Raw genomic sequence first — 17,822 nt, 5'->3', positions numbered from 1 at the left:
CACCTGGGAAGAAGCACCTCATTGGTCCATGTTTTGATTCCAGGGCGGGATATAAATAACACCGCCCTGGAGCCAAGGGCCTGAAACCTTTCCAGCTTCCAACAAGAGTAAAGCAAAATATGCATTATTTCCGAACATTTATGCTCTACGACATTTCAGAGTCAGTAAAAGCAAGTTTTTTGTATACTATCATTATGACATATTGCTGCTTGCATACGTATTCAGGCTCTACACTGTAACATTTGCTAAAGAGCCATTTCGCTGAAGAATTTAGAATTTTGCGATCAGCAAGTAGAAGTTTTCACAGTGATTATTCATTTAGAAGATCTTAACTTAATTATAATAAGCTACAGTCAAATCAGTGTAAACCTAAAACTAAAAATACAGGTGTTTCATTACTTATGCATGCAAGCCAAAAGGTAAAAGTAAATGCAGTCTATAACATACCAACAAAGAAGCTTCATCCATTAGGTGCGATGACGTTTTATTTTTTTTCTGGGCCTGGGCCCATGTTTTTGATTTACAATCAAATTTTTCCAATTTTTTTTTTAACCGCAGCTTGTGGGGCTGCGCTGATTTGCAGTTCTTGCAGTTCTTGCATGCCACATTGAGTGACACAGAACAAGACACACATTTCTTTATTGTTGATCCTGGTCCTGGCATATCTTTTTGGAAAGAAACATTAGAAACATGGGTTTCACATTAATAATACAATAAAATGATATAAAAGTTTCCTAATTTTTCTGGTCTTTGGCTGGTTAAAAATATGACACTAACATCAGGCTAACATCAGGGCATGATGTCCCAGGGGGCTGCAGGATGAGGGTAAAAATATGGAATGAGAACACTAGACAATCAACTACTGGTTAAATTAAGTATGGCAGTGCCCTTACAGCATAGTTAGTTTAGAGAATAAATGTTAGCAATTAACACATAACTAATATGTGTCTGTATTAGAGCCTAATAAGGCCTGCATTAAGCATTATTAATCATGTATTAGGCTTGTATTCACCAATTTTCATATTCTCATTGAATAGGCCATGTATTCTTGGTGAATCCTAATAACCAACGTTGCTCTTAACCTAAGGTTACTGATATACAGTAAGGTCAACATAAAAAGTTTATAGCTTTCCAATACTGTCTGACTCTGGATACGTAACTCTGTTACAAGTACCCTTTTCTTATTTGTACTTTAATTTCAAAACAAAGCTGGAATTTGGCAGGAGCATAGAACTGCTCAATGTCAATAGCACTTACCAAGCTAAGCAATGCGAATACCAGCCTGGCTACTCGGCACTATATACATTTTATTATATTGTTTTTTATTATTATTATTAATGTATGAATGTATCAATATTAATGCAACATCATACAAGGACACGCCAAACAGCATAGACAACCTCACGATGCTAGTAAACATGTTATGATTTAACTAAAATATATAATTACATTGTTGTACAGATTAATGTCAACACGTCTTACCTGCTTGACGAGGTTCGAAGAAGAGGAAGTCGTGGCCGCAAGGGGCAGTGTTTAATGTCATCGTTAACGGGCATTAACGGGTATTTTCCCTGAACTTCCACAGCTGGAAAAACATGCAAGTTTCAAATTTGAGGGTATTAATTCTGTGAAATAGTTATTCCGTGTTTCCCCCCGTTCTTTAAATTAAACTTTAGCAAACTGTGGTGACGTCACGTAATCACTTACATCCGGGTATTTTAAATCGTGTAGTTCTCACGTTTGGAGAGAGTTTGCACTACTAATGTATTTTACCCAACACAGCAACATTTTTCTTCTCTGAATTAAAAGTATAACAGTACAAATGCAGTAAACACATACTAATGTCTCCTAATCTGTAAGCACTAAGGTGGTACTGAACTTATTGTAATTGTTTCCTATAGTTGCTAAGCAACGGAACTAGGTTGCGTAATTAAAAGGTTGTGGTTAACATGATTTAACATCGATTTAATACATTGTTTTTAGCGAGGTGTCAAGCAGCTGGGAAAGCAAGAAAAGAAACGAAATCCAGCCTCTGGTTGCATGTTTGACTCATATGACAGTAAGGTTGTACTTCATTAAAACGTGACACTTACACGATTTTTTTCGGCGTGGATCACTTTTTTTTTTTAATAAAAAAAGTGTAGGGCACGTTTGTCTCCTTTCTTAACGTGGACTTGTATGCTCCCTGATCGTCAGTACAGCAATATTCCATTCTATCGGTCTAATAAGAAACAAAATAAGTCGTGGCTTTTAAGATTTTTACGGCTATTGCGTGTCAACATCCGGGTATTTCTCCACGAAACATGTTAACACAAAACGTGTAAGTTTCACGTCTGAGGAGATTAAACCGTGACAGCTACACGTTTTCCAAAGTGGACCAACGTGATTATGTCACGTCTTGGCGTGATACCAGGTTGAAAACTTTCATCAAAGCTGTCCTAAAACAAAAACAATACCTGCTCTTGTCTTAGGACAACTTTGATTAACTTTTTTGATCCACTTCAAATGTTGACTACTGTATATTGAAGTAAAAGTATTTGATGGATGTATAATATGTGTCGAGAGCATTCACTCAGTATCATTATTTCATTTTTGACCGAGATGGCTTTTAGCTGGTTTTGCATCTGAACTCTTCATAAAATTCCTAAAGTCCTAAAATTATATAAACTGAGTAAATAAGTTTAATTTATTTATTTTTTATTACTGTCTAGCTCTGTTTCAAGCTACGATGTTGAACGATGCCTTCTTTCTGTCTGTAGCAGTTAAGCAGTTATTGTTAATAAGCATTGTTGTGTTTTAATTTAATAGTAACCTGAATGGTCAAATAAAGCATAAAAATGGATCTGAAATGGTGCTGCGCAGACCAAGAGAGACCAAATTACAGAGCTGTCTGCTGTCTATCGCTCTTCCGGGTTTTTTATGCCTCTCACGATATTTTTCAAGTAATGCTTTCATATGACTAAATTTTGACTAACCATGTTGTGTCCACCAAGTTGGACACCATCACCGACTTCAGCTACAAGTCACCACTGTGCTTCACGACCAAATTAATTGAAAACTGCATAGTATGTGTGTTGGAGCAGGGTTGGAACAAAACTCTGCAGTTTTGTGGCCCTCCAGGAACTGAGTTTGGCAACCCTGCATTAGAGCATGTAGCTCGAATCGGAATCGTAATGGGACACTAATTTACAAGGCAGAATCAGAATCAAAACTCATGTAATTTGTGCACAAGAGTTTTATTAACGATAAAGAAGGAAGAAGGGCAAGTGAGAGGCAGTTAAAAAAAAAAAAAAAAAACATGTCTGGTCATAGCCGGGTTTTGACCACTTCTTTAACTGGTAAGGCTGGTAGAACAGCTGACCAACCAACTTTGGCTTGTTTTAGCAAAATGTACAATGTAAAATAAATAAATGTAAAAAAAAATTGTTATAGCTTAGTTTAGCTTAGTTTTTTTCAGCAGGGTTAGCCAGTGGCTAATAATAGATATTATTTGGTAAATTTAGTCGCATATCCAAGTACTCACATTGTAGAGGGTTGCTGTTTTTCTTGAAAAACTTCTTTCATTTCAGAGTAACAGTGAAATGTGTCGATAAAACACAAATATATAGTTGCATTAATGTTACATTACATACCTGTTACATAACGTCTGTGTGTGTGTGTGTGTGTTGGTGTTTTATGTAATTAACACAAATTAATGTTCTCATTCAACTTTGATCACAGTTTCAAGATTACATGACCTTCTGTAAGGTTGCATGTTTTATGCTATATTAAATATTAATGCTTAAATATGTGATCCAAAGATAAGTTTTAAATGAATCTGGGGCCAGATTGAGCGTTGATCTTGTTTCTCCTGTTTTAGTTAGGTAGTTTCTTTTAATACTTCAGTTGGTTTTTCTGTGATTCAGTGGGGTTTTGTTTGTTGTTTTGGTCATTGGAGCAATTGCATCTATAGGTGAACAAGGTCTTAGATTTGTACACACACTAACATATACGTTTCTATATTATCTGTAAATAAAGCAGAACAATGAAAAACCCAGAGGCATAACTGTGTCTTGTACACAACGGAAATTTGATCTAAAGCATAAGTTATTGCTCCACCCCCTGAGTAACATCATTAGGGCAGCTTTACATTTTAACATTGTTCAAATGATGGATCTGCGACAAAGTAATTCTCCTGTTACTAACATAACCTTGGTTCCCTGAGATAATGTTGCATGTATCACTCTTGGAGGAAACCCTGTTTTCCTCTGAATACTGAAGCCTGATTTGTTAACGTTTGCATAGCTGTGCAAAGCTACAGTATGTGACTGGAATTGTGGGTAAAAACCCATTACTCCTGAGACAGCTGAATCTGAGTAAACTTGAACTAGGAGACACACAAGTGAAGCAGCTCGCTGCTCTACTACAGATAAACACTGCAAACTAAACACACTTCAGTGGGTATTGCTTTCATTTATTATTAGAGTTAGAGATAAACTTTAAATAACTTTAGGGGTCTGGGTTCAGTTCTTTTAAAGAGGACCCAAGTGTGAAAACACCCTTTGTAATGGCACTCGTGATTAGCACACATTTACTCGCTCACCTTATGCCACACCTTGCATTTCTCACGCTGAGAAGTAAGGGATAAGTTGTCCCGCTATATAATGTTAAGGACAAGGTGCAAGTTCTCTGCCAAGTTCATAGATGTCTTGAGAGTTAAAAGCCACATACCAGCAAATATAAGAAATTTGAATTTGTTAGGGATGTGCCGAACGAGGCTTTTGAAGCATTGAGGCTTTTACAACAAACTGCTTCTTCTTCTTCTGAAGCGTTTATGGTGGCCAGCAAACCAACTGATAGGTGTTTTACCGCCACCTGCTGGACTGGAGTGTGGAACACGAGTTTGGCAGAAAAACGAAAAAACAAACAAACAAACAAACAACAACAACAACAAAACAAACTTTATACAGACCTGTCTCTTTCAGGAATGGAATTAACTGTGCATATATTTTCTTAAGTGCTGCTCCAAGTATATTTTCCAATTGAAAGTTTAATTTATATTTTATACATGTGTCTTTTAATAATTTCCTTTCATTTTCATATGCATGACATTCTATTATCACATGCTGTACAGATTCAAGTTGATTACAGTGTAACCACAATCCATTTGTATGTTTACCTATTATATGAAGTGTCTTTTTGAGTCCTGTATGTCCTATTCTGATACGGGTTATGACCATTTTTATCCCTTCGGTTTCTAGCCAAATCTCTTCCCCCTCCAACTGTACTTTGAATGTTACACAGATTACAACAAACTGCGTTGATGCTTAGATACTTTTGATACAGTTCTCTGCTCCTTCTTCTTCTTCTTCTTCTTCTTCTTCTTTGGAATTTAATGGGTGCTTCCATCTGTAAGCGTTGCACTACTGCCACCTTCTGGTTGATTCTCCTCCAATGTTTCTCCGCTCTATTTCCAGATTATTTTCTACACAGATTATATTCTACACATCAAACCAGTATTAACTAAGAAATTACAAATATTTTTCACCCTACTTTTCAGTACATCTTTTATCTCTGCCCATACCAACCCATCTTTTCTTAATTCTTCCATCATTTTTTCTCCTTTGTTCTTCAATTTAGTTCTTCTGCAATTTAGAAGTACATGTTCTATGGTTTCTAGTGTCTGACAAACCTCACAAAAACCAGTAGGATGCTTCCCTATAATGTATAATGTACTATTCAGATTAATGTGTCCAATTCTTAATCTTGTCATCACTATTTCCTCTCTTCTAGTCCCTCCCCAGTTCCTCTCAGTACCAACTTTATTTTCAATACCATACAAATGTCTGCCTTTGATTTCCCTATGCTGTTACCATTCTCTCACAGCTTCTTTCCAAACTATACTTTTCCCTTCAGCCTTTGACATTTTTATATTTACTTTAACATTATCTTTTTTAATTGCTTGTTTAGCTAACTTATCCACCCTCTCATTTCCCAAAATACCTACCATATCGAAAACTTACGTGTTACAGCCGCTGATACGCTAATAAGAATTTTTTTTCTATTACCAGGAACACATCACTGCAGATTGATGGTGCTCAATTTGGTCACCAAAAAGTTTATTTTATCTCCCAGAGGGCGATAATGGGGGACCCTCCCCTCAAAACAGTTTTGGGCTAGTTTTGAGTAGCAACTGGGTGGGTTTTGTTGTGAAAACCTGGCAACCCTGGTGAGGATGCTGCATGATTTGATGAGATATGAGCTAAGTGATGTTACATTTAATCACCATTCCTAGCGTGATTTATTGTAATGCTGTTTTCCTCAGTTGGTCAAAACAAAAGTGGCAGACATGTTCAGATGACAATATCTGGTGAAAATTCTAATTTGGGTCATATACATACAGGCTACATAGGCATAGCTTGACGTGTGCTTGGGGGACAAACCAGTCGATTTGGTCAGTCAAACTGTTAAATACTTTTAAACATTTCTGTAGTAAATGTACAAATTCACACACTGTGTACTATTTGAGCGGTTTACTATGATTACATAGAGCAGCAGCAAGCGCATGAGGTTTTCATGGCATCCAGATACATTGCATGTGAATTACTTATAAAGGTTTCACTGTCTATTTCTGCTGTGCTAGCCATAAACACGATGAATATAATGCACTATAAACATTTGTCAACAGAATCGCAAAGTAGACTTTAAGCAAATCCCTGAGTGAATTACCCACTGCTTTAAAACCAATATCTTTTGGACATGAATCAAGTTAAATTCACAAAAGCAGGCACACAAACAAATTTAGTAACATTAAATCTGACTGAAAAAGTCTGATTAAGCAGTTTATATTCTGAAATCTATTTCTAGGTTTTGTTCTGTGTGCATTAAATTACATTTGAATGTACATGATCCTTTTCCGTACAAACAGAATGTCTTTAGATTTGTTAAATTATACTAATTGCAAATTCACTCTCTGATAGCAGGTGGCTGTCATTATTACAGAGACTAATATAGCATTTCCTTGGATACCACTGTAAACAAACAAGCACTGCACTTATAATATAATAGAAAATGCTGTCAAAACCTTTCTGAAGACAGCCAGTTCCCTTCTGTGATAATATCAAATAAACCCCCACCACCAGTTCAATATTTAGGAATTTATTTGAATATTTTGAGCATTGTAAAGAGTGATTGCTCTGCCTGTAAAATATTTTCTCCATTGACCTGTCTCGTCTCCACTTTGCACATGTCTTTATTTTTGTCCTGTCTCTGGCCTCTGTTAACATCCTGTTTACAATTGCCTTTGACACACTGCCACCTTTACCAGTCCACCCCTGGTGTGAATACAATCATATGACTTGACTCACTTGCATGCTACTTCTTTAAAATAAAATAACATCAGTTGTTTGCAAAAAATTAATTTAGTAGTCACGAAAAGACACGTGCTGCAGACGTGCTTGAACAAAATGAGCAGTGCTGAGGGTGTTCATGACCAGAACTGGCTTAGAGCTTCATTTTCTTTCAATAATATAAAATGTGATTGTTTTTTTTTTTTTTTTTTTTTTTTTTTTTGTAAGTAGAACATCCATGAGAACATGCAAACACCACACAGAAAAGCCTCCTCAGCTGAGACCCAAAACAGGGACCTTCTTGCTGCGAGGCCACAGTGCAGCTCTTTGTTGATGTTAACAATCGCTGCTATATCAATGATTTAATATGAAATGTGCAGAAACAACATGTTAAAATGCTGAGAAATAGGAACATGAGCCAGTACTGTTTTTAAACTTAATTACTAAGGTTTATTGTATGTCAAAACCAAGCGAGAAGACATACAGACTGTGTGGGAGGTGTTTCTGGAGCAGTTTATTCACACTTACTGTAGTGCTTTAAACAAAACCACGACAGACCAACAGCACACTGCTCTTCAGCTCCTCTGTTGCTTTAAGCTTTCAAAAACTTATAGCATTTCTGTTGTGTTTTGTTTTAAATGTCACCATTTCAGAATTCATGTCTGGTGTTATATGAAGAAAATGGAAAATGTTGAGACTTTTATTTTCATCTGTTTGTGCTCATGGAGTCTGGCTGGTAAGCATTTTTATCAACATAATTCTGATATTTACTATTTCCAACATTTATTTTCATGTTTTATTAAAAACATGTTTGTTAAAAATGTAAAACTTTTCACTTACAATCACATCAAATGGTTTGTTTATTTATTGCACATTGTTCAATTATATGATGGAATTGTACATTGAGTGCAGAATCAATCGTTGTTTTGGATTGAAAGTTTTTTAAATAGTTTCAAAGAGTAAATATTTGTTCATCAGGTGTGTTTGGTGATGAAGTGAAGTCAGTGTCAGTGATGGAGGGAGATTCGGTCACTCTAAACACCGGTGATACTGATAAACAGAAAGATTATCAGATACTGTGGAAATTTGGACACAACAGCACTCTCATAGCTAAAATCAACAGAAAGAACAATGAGACCACGTTTTATAATAATAATGCTGATGGGAGATTCAGAGACAGACTGGAGCTGGATCAGACTGGATCTCTGACCATCACGAACACCAGAACCACAGACTCTGGACTTTATCAAGTCACCAGCATCAGAGCACAGACGCCGCTCAACAGATTCAGTCTTACTGTCTATGGTGAGTAGAAGATGACTTACCTTGCTTACCCCAGTGAATCTGTCAGTGTTTCTTCAATAATCGACTTTGGCTGTGGACTTTAAGAAAAATCCTAATAATTTTAAACCTTAAATAATATTGATGACTACATAATACATAAAAAGCTGGATAGGTTTTTCATGTGATTACCATGTGTTTAATCTGACAATTACAGCTTGTTCGGGAATTAAGCATAATGAAAATATTCAGTGATATTTAAAACTTCAATATTAATCTTATAATTAATTAATTAAATTAATTAAATTTTATGTGTACAATAAATTAAAACTTCTTTTTAAAAAATAAAATTATATCTAAAATATAAATTAAATATTAAAATACAGTTACATAGCACAGAAATCATTTTCTCACAATAGATTTTTAAAAACTATTTTCATATTTGAAGATTTGGGACAAGATTAAAACTATAAATCATACATAAAACTAATTTGGTTTTGACCCAATCACACTTTAACATACAAGTTTCTTTTAATTTTAGTTTTATTAAAACTATGTGATAATGTAAATTTAATCAATTAAATAAAATGTAATATGTCTATTCTCTAATATATCTTTTTTCAGCTCATTTGCCTGTTCCTATCATCAGCAGAGACTGTGCTTCATCATCATCACAGCAGAATTGTTTATTGTTGTGTTCAGTGGTGAATGTGAGTGATGTGAGTCTCTCCTGGTACAAAGGAAACAGTTTATTGTCCAGCATCAGTGTGTCTGATCTCAACATCAGTCTCTCTCTACCTCTGGAGGTGGGATGTCAGGATAAAAACACCTACAGCTGTGTGATCAACAATCCCATCAGCAACCAGACCACACATCTGAACATCAGTGAATTCTGTCAGACTTGTGCAGGTGGACTGTGGTGATATAAGCATTTATTACTGAGCTGATCTCATAGTGCTGATATTTCATGTATTGTTTGTTGTGGATCAAACTGACAGATTCATTCAGATAAACATCTCATTTTGTCTGTTACAGAACATGGCCTGAACATTGTGCTGATCTCTGCTGCTGCTGCTGGATTTCTGTTGATTGTTGCTGCAGTCATAATCTTCTGCACCTGCAGGAAACATAACAAAGTAAACCAAGAAAGCAAGTATGACCTAATGCTTATTTGTAAAATAATAAATAAATAAATGCTATTAACATGAGAATAACATGAAAGAGTGTTCTAGAGAAAATTAAACAATAATTGTCAAATCATTTTTATTCATTGTTTTGTTATTTTATCATGTCTGTCATTGTTGCAACAGATCAGACATGTACAGAAGAGATCACTTACTCCGAAACAACATTCTACAAAAGAAGGTAAGATTTATCTATCTATGTCTACAAATATACAGTTGCAATCAAAATTATTCAACCCCCTTGACCTGCAAGACATTATGATCCAGAGAACAAAATTTTGTGAAAAGAATTCAACAAAGGCGTCAGTACACTATTGGAGAAAGTTTGTCATTACACATTTGAATAATTCTGAGAACGTAAGTAAGTAAGTAATGTAAGAAAAAAAAAAAATCAAATTGGCTCTAAACGTTTATCTTCAAAATTATTCAACCCCCAAAAGTAAAATTTGGTGCAGAATCTTTTATTCTTTAAAACCACCAATAATAGCTGCTTGAAAGTGCTTGGAAGCTTCTGTCACCTCTCTACTGCAATCTTGGCCCATTTCTTGCCTGAAAAAGCTTTCAGATCACTGATAATCTTTGGTTTTCACATTGCCACTGCTTTAATCAAATTCAACCAAATATTTTCAATGAGAATTAAATCTGGAGACTGAACAGGCCACTCAAGAACATTCTATGACTGATTCCTGAACCAAGCATAAGTAGATTTTGATGTATACTTTGGGATGATTGTCCTGCAGGAAAGTCCATTGATCATCAGCTTCAGTCATTGCACCAAAAGCATCACAATTCTTGCCAAAATGGCCTGATACTTCAAAGAATCCAGGATGTCCTTCATACGGTCATGTTTTCCACTTCCTGCTACAGTAAAACAACCAGATAACAGGACTGATCCACCTCCATGTTTGACGATGGAGATGGTGTTCTTCTGCTTATAAGTTTTGTCTTTTTTTTGCTCCAGACATACTGCTGATCCACAGGTCCAAATAGTTCTAGTTTGGTCACATCACTCCATAAAACATTCTTTTATTCCATTCCACAATTCCACAGGTCTATCCAAATGAATTTTAGCATGTTCAGGTCGGCCTTTTTGTTCTTTTTGGTCAAGAGTGGTATTCGGCAAGATGCCCCAACATGAAGGCCATACTTGTCTAGTGTTCTTTCATACACTGCTTTGAAATGTTTTTCCTCGTTTCGTCGGGTCATATTGCAAGTCTTTGGCTGTACATTGCAGGTTTTTCTCAGTTGCTCTGATCAAACATTTTATGATATTACGCTTTTTTTGTTCAACTCCCTCAAAGTTTTTCTGGTACAACACACTTCAAACTAAGGAATAAGGCTGCCAGCTGCGTCTTAAGGAACTTTTAATGTCTTGGAAATCTTAATGTACCCTTAGACTTTCTAATAAAATAATATAATCATAATAATATAATTTCTAATATAATAATTTCTTCTCTATAGTTTTTTGTGAGAGCTCTGTTGACTGTGTCATATTAGCGACTTCAGCTCATGCATGGGCTAACCGTATGTATGTGTCACACCCCAAGCTAATTCTGTTTTTTAATAAAGTTTATAAAGGCTTAATTGCGTTTTAAGACAATTTTGTTCCCTACCATAAAAAATAAGTGACTTAAAACAGCAATGTTGAACAGGGGTTGAATAATTATGACACAGCTATGATATTAAAAAATCCTATAACTCAAAAACATTACATTCTATATTGATATTATAACTTTTAATATGCCATTAAACTGTTGTAGATGCAATTTTTATAAAGTCCTGGATCTTCAGAAAAGCTTGTATTTGTAAAGTACTACAGTCTCTGGGGGGTTGAATAATTTTGATTGCAACTGTATACACACATACATAAATGTGTGTATTTTTCCTTTTTACGTGGTATATTCACCAAACTTAGGTATGATTTCTTTCTTAGGTGTGATTACTATATACTGTACAGTAATATCATCTATATATACTGTATATATATATATATATATATATATATACATACAGGTGCTGGTCATATAACTAGAATATCTTCAAAAAGTTGATTTATTTCACTAATTCCATTCAAGAAGTGAAACTTGTATAATGTATACATTCATTCCACACAGACTGATATATTTCAAGTGTTTATTTCTTTTAATTTTGATGATTATAACTGACAACTAATGAAAACCCCAAATTCAGTATCTCAGAAAATTAGAATATTACTTAAGAATATTACTTTGCTCTGGGACCCTGATTTCCAAAGGAAATGCAAAATTTACTTTCATCAGAGAACATAACTGTGGACCACTCAGCAGCAGTCCAGTCCTTTTTGTCTTTAGCCCAGGCGAGACGCTTCTGATGCTGTCTGTTGTTCAAGAGTGTCTTGACACAAGGAATGCGACAGCTGAAACCCATGTCTTGCATACGTCTGTGCGTAGTGGTTCTTGAAGCACTGACTCCAGCTGCAGTCCACTCTTTGTGAATCTCCACCACATTTTTGAACGGGTTTTGTTTCACAATTCTCTCCAGGGTGCGGTTATCCCTATTGCTTGTACACTTTTTTCCACATCTTTTCCTTCTCTTCGCCTCTCTATTAATGTGCTTGGACACAGAGCTCTGTGAACAGCCAGCCTCTTTTGCAATGACATTTTGTGTCTTTCCCTCCTTGTGCAAGATGTCAATGGTCGTCTTTTGGACAACTTTCAAATCAGCAGTCTTCCCCATGATTGTGTAGCTTATAGAACTAGACTGAGAGACTGTTTAAAGGTCTTTGCAGGTGTTTTGAGTTAATTAGCTGATTAGAGTGTGGCACCAGGTGTCTTCAATACTTTTCTGAGATACTGAATTTGGGGTTTTCATTAGTTGACAGTTATAATCATCAAAATTAAAAGAAATAAACACTTGAAATATATCAGTCTGTGTGGAATGAATGTATACATTATACAATTTTCACTTCTTGAATGGAATTAGTGAAATAAATCAACTTTTTGAAGATAATGTAATTATATGACCAGCACCTGTATATATGAAGAGTTCAGATGCAAAACCAGCTAAAAGCCATCTCGGTCAAAAATGAGATAATGATACTGAGTGGATGCTCCTGACACATATTATATGTCCATCAAATACTTTTACTTTAAACTCACTAAAATACCAGAATAATACCAAAAAAATAATACCAAATAAAGTACCAGCACTTACATATAAACCTATACAATGTAGCCAGAAAGAAATGTTCATTTTAAAGAAGAGCAGATGGATTTAGAGGCTTTTGTATCTGAACTCTTCTTATATTTATTTATTTATTTATTTATTTATTTATTTATTTATTTTTTTCCCCACACTGGTATTCACACTTTTCTGTAGAGAATGGGGTTTAGTGTTTTAGCAAATGTGAAAAACATCCCAGGTTACGTATGTAACCCTGGTTCCCCGAGGGAACAAGATGCTGCGTCCGAAAATGCTAGGGGAACGCCTTTGGCGGAACCATGCTCTGAACACATGTGTAATCTGGCCAATCGAAGAGCGATACGTCACGGGCGGATGATGTCACCGACCAGGAAGCATAAAAGCACGTGCAACAGGGCCGGCGTCAGCTTCGGAGAATGAAGCGAGCGCTCGGCAGGGACGCCGGAAGGATGGATCGAGACGCAGCGAGATGCCCATGCCACCAGACTTCCAAGTCACTGCCTAGTGAAGAAGCTAGGGCAAAAGGACAGAAGAGCCAGGAGTGGCTCGGACATCTAGGTTGTAGAAACCTAACAAAGGTGAGGGGCGTGGACCATACTGCAGCATTACAGATGTCCTGTATTGGAACACCCAACATCAGTGCTCTGGAGGCAGCCATGGCATGGGTAGAGTGAGCCTTGACCACCAGCGGCGAGGGGAGGTCAGAGGACTCGTAAACTGAAGAAATGGCATCCACAATCCATCTACTCAGGGTCTGTTTAGTAGCTGGACGACCCTTCTTAGGGACTGTAACACACAAACAGTTGGTCCGACTTACGCCACAGGGCAGCTCTGTGGACATAAGCGTCTAGCGCACATACTGGACACATACAATTAAGCTTCTGCTGGTCAGGCTCCCGAAAAGGAGGAGGACAGAAAGCCTGGAGCACAACCGGCTGTGGTGTAGTGGTAGGGACCTTAGGGACATACCCCGCTCTAGGGTAAAGAAAGGCTTTGGTCATACCAGGAGCGAACTCTAGGTGAGAAGGGGCCACCGAAAGGGCCTGCAGGTCCCCAACCCGCTTGAGGGAGGTTAAAGCTAGCAACAAAGCAGTTTTAAACGTTAGAAACCGAACCGAAATCTAAAATATTATGTTGTACTGTTGTTTTACATACAGTTAGTATTACTAGTTTGACGGCTCTAACTCTGCTAGAAGGTTTACAAGTTTCCCTCATCACCATTTTAAACCGAGTGGAAATAAAATAATAATAATACAAGTAAACTGCTTGAGGTGAGATGGATTGATATTGAAATGTAGTATAAATACTGTTTCGGGTATGCTGGAGTGCGATACATCAGCGTGCATGTACTTTATGGATGGCGCCGTCATGTATAATGTACATGCACGCTTCAGACGCTTTGTATGGACTTAACGTTGTTATTAAGCTTTATTATTATGATGATTTTTATTGATTTATTATGAAGCTCGCGTTCGCAAGGTATTCGCTGTCCTTACATGTATAGTCTCTCATTTATGATTAATGTTAACACATTACGTTAGTTTAACCAAACACGTCTTTAGTGATGTGCCTAAACACTTATTTTAACGTATCGCGTCGACCAGCTTACCCAGTAAAGAAGTCGTCTGTTTACTTTTATGTGAGCCAGTTTGTTATTTCTCTTTGTCTTTTGTAGGATGGGGTACAGCTGAACAACAATTATGACAGGTTTTGAATAAACCAGTCACATGAAAAACGTAAGTAATTTGCACCTTTTAATTATTGCTTTATCTAAAAATGTTAAAATGTAAGTGACTAATCCTGAGTTTTCATAGTTTTTACCATGGGATTGTAGTATGTAGTGTTTTTGAAAATGTCTTGGGTGCCTTAATTATACCTTTTGTTGTTTAATGCTTTGTGTATATATGTATTTTTAAAACTAGTTCTCAAAGTGAAATCATTTTTTTCCTGAAGTCTATGTTTCTCTTTCTTACAGATTAATGCCGAATTTTTGCGCATCACTACCCTACATTTAAAATCGAGAATTATGGCCTCTTTGGACAGACAGAGCTCTTAGCTTCTCCAGGTTATTAGGAGCAAAGGTGGAGTCCTCCATGAAAAAACGTTCAAGTTATGGATCAGGTATTGGTTGCATGCGAAAAAAAAATTGCTTGTGACAATCAATTTAGTAGTGTTTTGGTCTAATAAAAACAATACACCTTGAACATTTTGTAGAGTCTGGACATATGCATCAGAATAGATCATGTACCTTGGTGAAGATGCAAGCTGTCTGATCAAAGAATACCAGGTAATGTAGACAATGCAAACTACTGAAATTTTCTCCAACCATGTTTGCCATAAAGTTATATTTCACTACCAAATCAACATTTCCCCATGTTTTACTCGCCGTCAAGGCATCCTATCTGAATATGGTTATATTCTTGAAGAACAATACAGGCAAAGTTATAATCCTACATATCATTTTACTTCCAAGAGGTAGAACGGGAGTGAATTGTTGACTTTTGAAGCTTCAAATAGTGCATCTGTCGATCAAAAAAACTGCTCGACACGGCTCTGTGGTTTTAGCAAAGGTCTTCTCAAGCCTTGAGGGTGAGTAAAACGTAGGGAAATTTTGATTTGGTAGTGACATATCGCTTTAAAGCAGTTGAAGTAATTGTTTTATCATTTACACATCAGCCTGTGTGACTTTCTTCCACAGAACACAAAAGAATATATTTTGAAGAATGTTGTTAAGAGCCCCCCATTCACTTGCATTGGTTTTGTGTCCATACAATAATAGTGAATGGGGGCTGTGCTGTTCTGTTACCAACACTGTTCAAAATTCTGCAGAGGACGGTAATTCACACAGGTTTGAAATGACAAGATGGCGTGTAAATCATGACTGTGAACTACTCCTTTAAAAGGGGTTGGTTCACCCAAAAATGCATTTTCAACACTGTTGAGTAGATTGATAATTGCCACTGATTGGCCATTGTGGTACTGCACTTAACAAATATTTCTGTAATTGTCTACAATGGTCAACATGTGAGTGTTTGATTGTACACGTGTTTAAGTTTTTAAAAGCATTTTCAAAGCCAAAGAGAGTGTAAAAGTACGTCTTCATCCGAAAATGAAAATTTTGTCATCACTCACTCTACTCTTGTAATAAACCGTACAAATTTAATTTTTACATTGAACACAAATGAAGATATTTTAATGTAAATTGCGACACATGTTTGGGCTCTACATTGACCTCCATAATAACAAATTATAATAATAATTTTTTTTCTTCCAAAGTCCCTCAATTATTCTCTGTTCTTGTATGTTTTTAGGCTGACCAGAGGGAGGAAGCGGAGAGAGAATTTGAAAAGACCACCATGGCATTTTTTGTAATCCGCGAAAGTGATGCTCTTAGTTGTGCACTGGGCATTTCCATTGTCACTGACGGTGTGGAAGTACTAAATGAGTTGCTCTCTGTTGCATGTGCTTGTGCCTGTGCCATAATGTTTGGACACATTTATGCACTGAACTTAAAATATCCTGAAGGACTCAAATATACCTTTGAGGCCTTTCAAAAAATAATCATGGACATAGAGAGTAAGCAGATGAGCCGAAGGGTGCAGAACCTCTCTTCAAAGCTGCAGGAGTACATTTGTTTCCTTTGACCCAGCTACAGTGTTCTGCTGATGGTAAATTTCTTTGAAGATGTTGGACTGTATAAAGCCTTTTATACAAAGTTAACCGTACTACTGTTTACTAAACCTGATTTGTTTTATCTATAAGTTGTGTTATCTAGGGTTTGTTAAATAGTTTACCCAAAAATGAAAATTCTTTCTTTGTTTACTCATCCTTAAGCTATTCAAGTATTTAACTTTAATTAAATTTGGTTCAGAGACATTTTATGACAATTTTGATAAGTTTGAGATAATTGAGATAAGTTTCATTTTGGGGTAAACTATTCCATGAAGGTGAAAATAATTTTTTGTAATTTATTTTTTTATTTTTACCATTGGCTAATTTGGTAGGTATTTTATTAAAAGTGTTTGGTTTTACACTGCCCATTTTAAACCAGTTTTCTAAGTGACTGTTCATGGAAAGATTGCATGTTTCTCGTTGAAACGATAACTGATTCTTATGGTGAATCTACATTTTATCCAGTGTGTCTATGTATATGGATACTAAAAACTGTTATACAGTATGTTTTTATAACAATACTATACACATGGTAGAGATTATGATAAAAATTGTCAAGTTTATGATGTTTATATTGTTTATTGGTATGAGGATACTGTACACATTGTACAAAAAATTGTATTATGAGAAAATAAATTGTCAGAAGTTTGATGCTTGAAGTCATTCATCTTTGATGATAAAATTACAGATTCTGAAAGTAAATAAATTTATTTGTATTACATTTATATTTTGAGTTGTATTTGGTTGGATGTAAAGTAAAATAATTAAGTTAATACAAAGAGAAAACATTACGACAAAGTATAATTTAAGATTTTATTAAACTTAAAAACTTTACTTGATTCAAAGATACTTTTTGCTTTGGCTAAGTAATGGATAGTTAATTCTTTTCAAAGTAAAAATTTAACGTTGATAAAAAGTAAAGTAATTAGATGTAACAAGTTGACGCAAAATTTTTACTTTGATCCAATGAAACACTTTTTTTCAGTGTACCTCTATAGGCTCGAATGGCGGCCTACAGAGGGCCTCAAGCACCACAGCCAGGTCCCACGTAGGGACATGAGGTGGTACCAGAGGCCTCAGCCTCAGCACACCGTGGAGTGCCAGGGGGTCTTTACCCACTGACAGGCCACCAAGAGGGGCGTGGTAGGCCGAGATTGCCGCCACGTAGACCTTCAGG

General features: G+C 36.0%; 1 protein-coding gene and 2 long non-coding RNA genes across 3 annotated transcripts; 2 read left to right on the top strand and 1 right to left on the bottom strand.

Annotated features, from left to right (window-relative positions):
* Positions 1-2,041, bottom strand: LOC127159720 (uncharacterized). The gene is made up of 3 exons (XR_007826531.1): positions 1,483-2,041; positions 448-665; positions 1-95 (listed from the first exon to the last, which is right to left on the bottom strand). It is a non-coding gene; the product is annotated as an uncharacterized LOC127159720 (long non-coding RNA).
* A 5,854-nt stretch (positions 2,042-7,895) lies between these two features.
* On the top strand, positions 7,896-9,802 carry LOC127159717 (CD48 antigen). Its single transcript, XM_051102484.1, has 4 exons — positions 7,896-8,064; positions 8,307-8,633; positions 9,234-9,518; positions 9,645-9,802. The coding sequence occupies exons 1-4, from the start codon at positions 8,001-8,003 to the stop codon at positions 9,800-9,802; spliced, it is 834 nt and encodes a 277-aa protein (XP_050958441.1). The 5' UTR covers positions 7,896-8,000.
* A 4,301-nt stretch (positions 9,803-14,103) lies between these two features.
* On the top strand, positions 14,104-17,296 carry LOC127159716 (uncharacterized). Its single transcript, XR_007826529.1, has 4 exons — positions 14,104-14,709; positions 14,949-15,094; positions 15,188-15,260; positions 16,285-17,296. It is a non-coding gene; the product is annotated as an uncharacterized LOC127159716 (long non-coding RNA).
* The last annotated feature ends 526 nt before the right edge of the window (positions 17,297-17,822 follow it).

The sequence above is a fragment of the Labeo rohita genome, unplaced genomic scaffold (assembly GCF_022985175.1).
Source record: "Labeo rohita strain BAU-BD-2019 unplaced genomic scaffold, IGBB_LRoh.1.0 scaffold_245, whole genome shotgun sequence".
Taxonomy (NCBI): Eukaryota; Metazoa; Chordata; class Actinopteri; order Cypriniformes; family Cyprinidae; genus Labeo; species Labeo rohita.
Note: the sequence above shows the minus strand (reverse complement) of the source record. Positions and strands in the feature narration are given on the sequence as shown.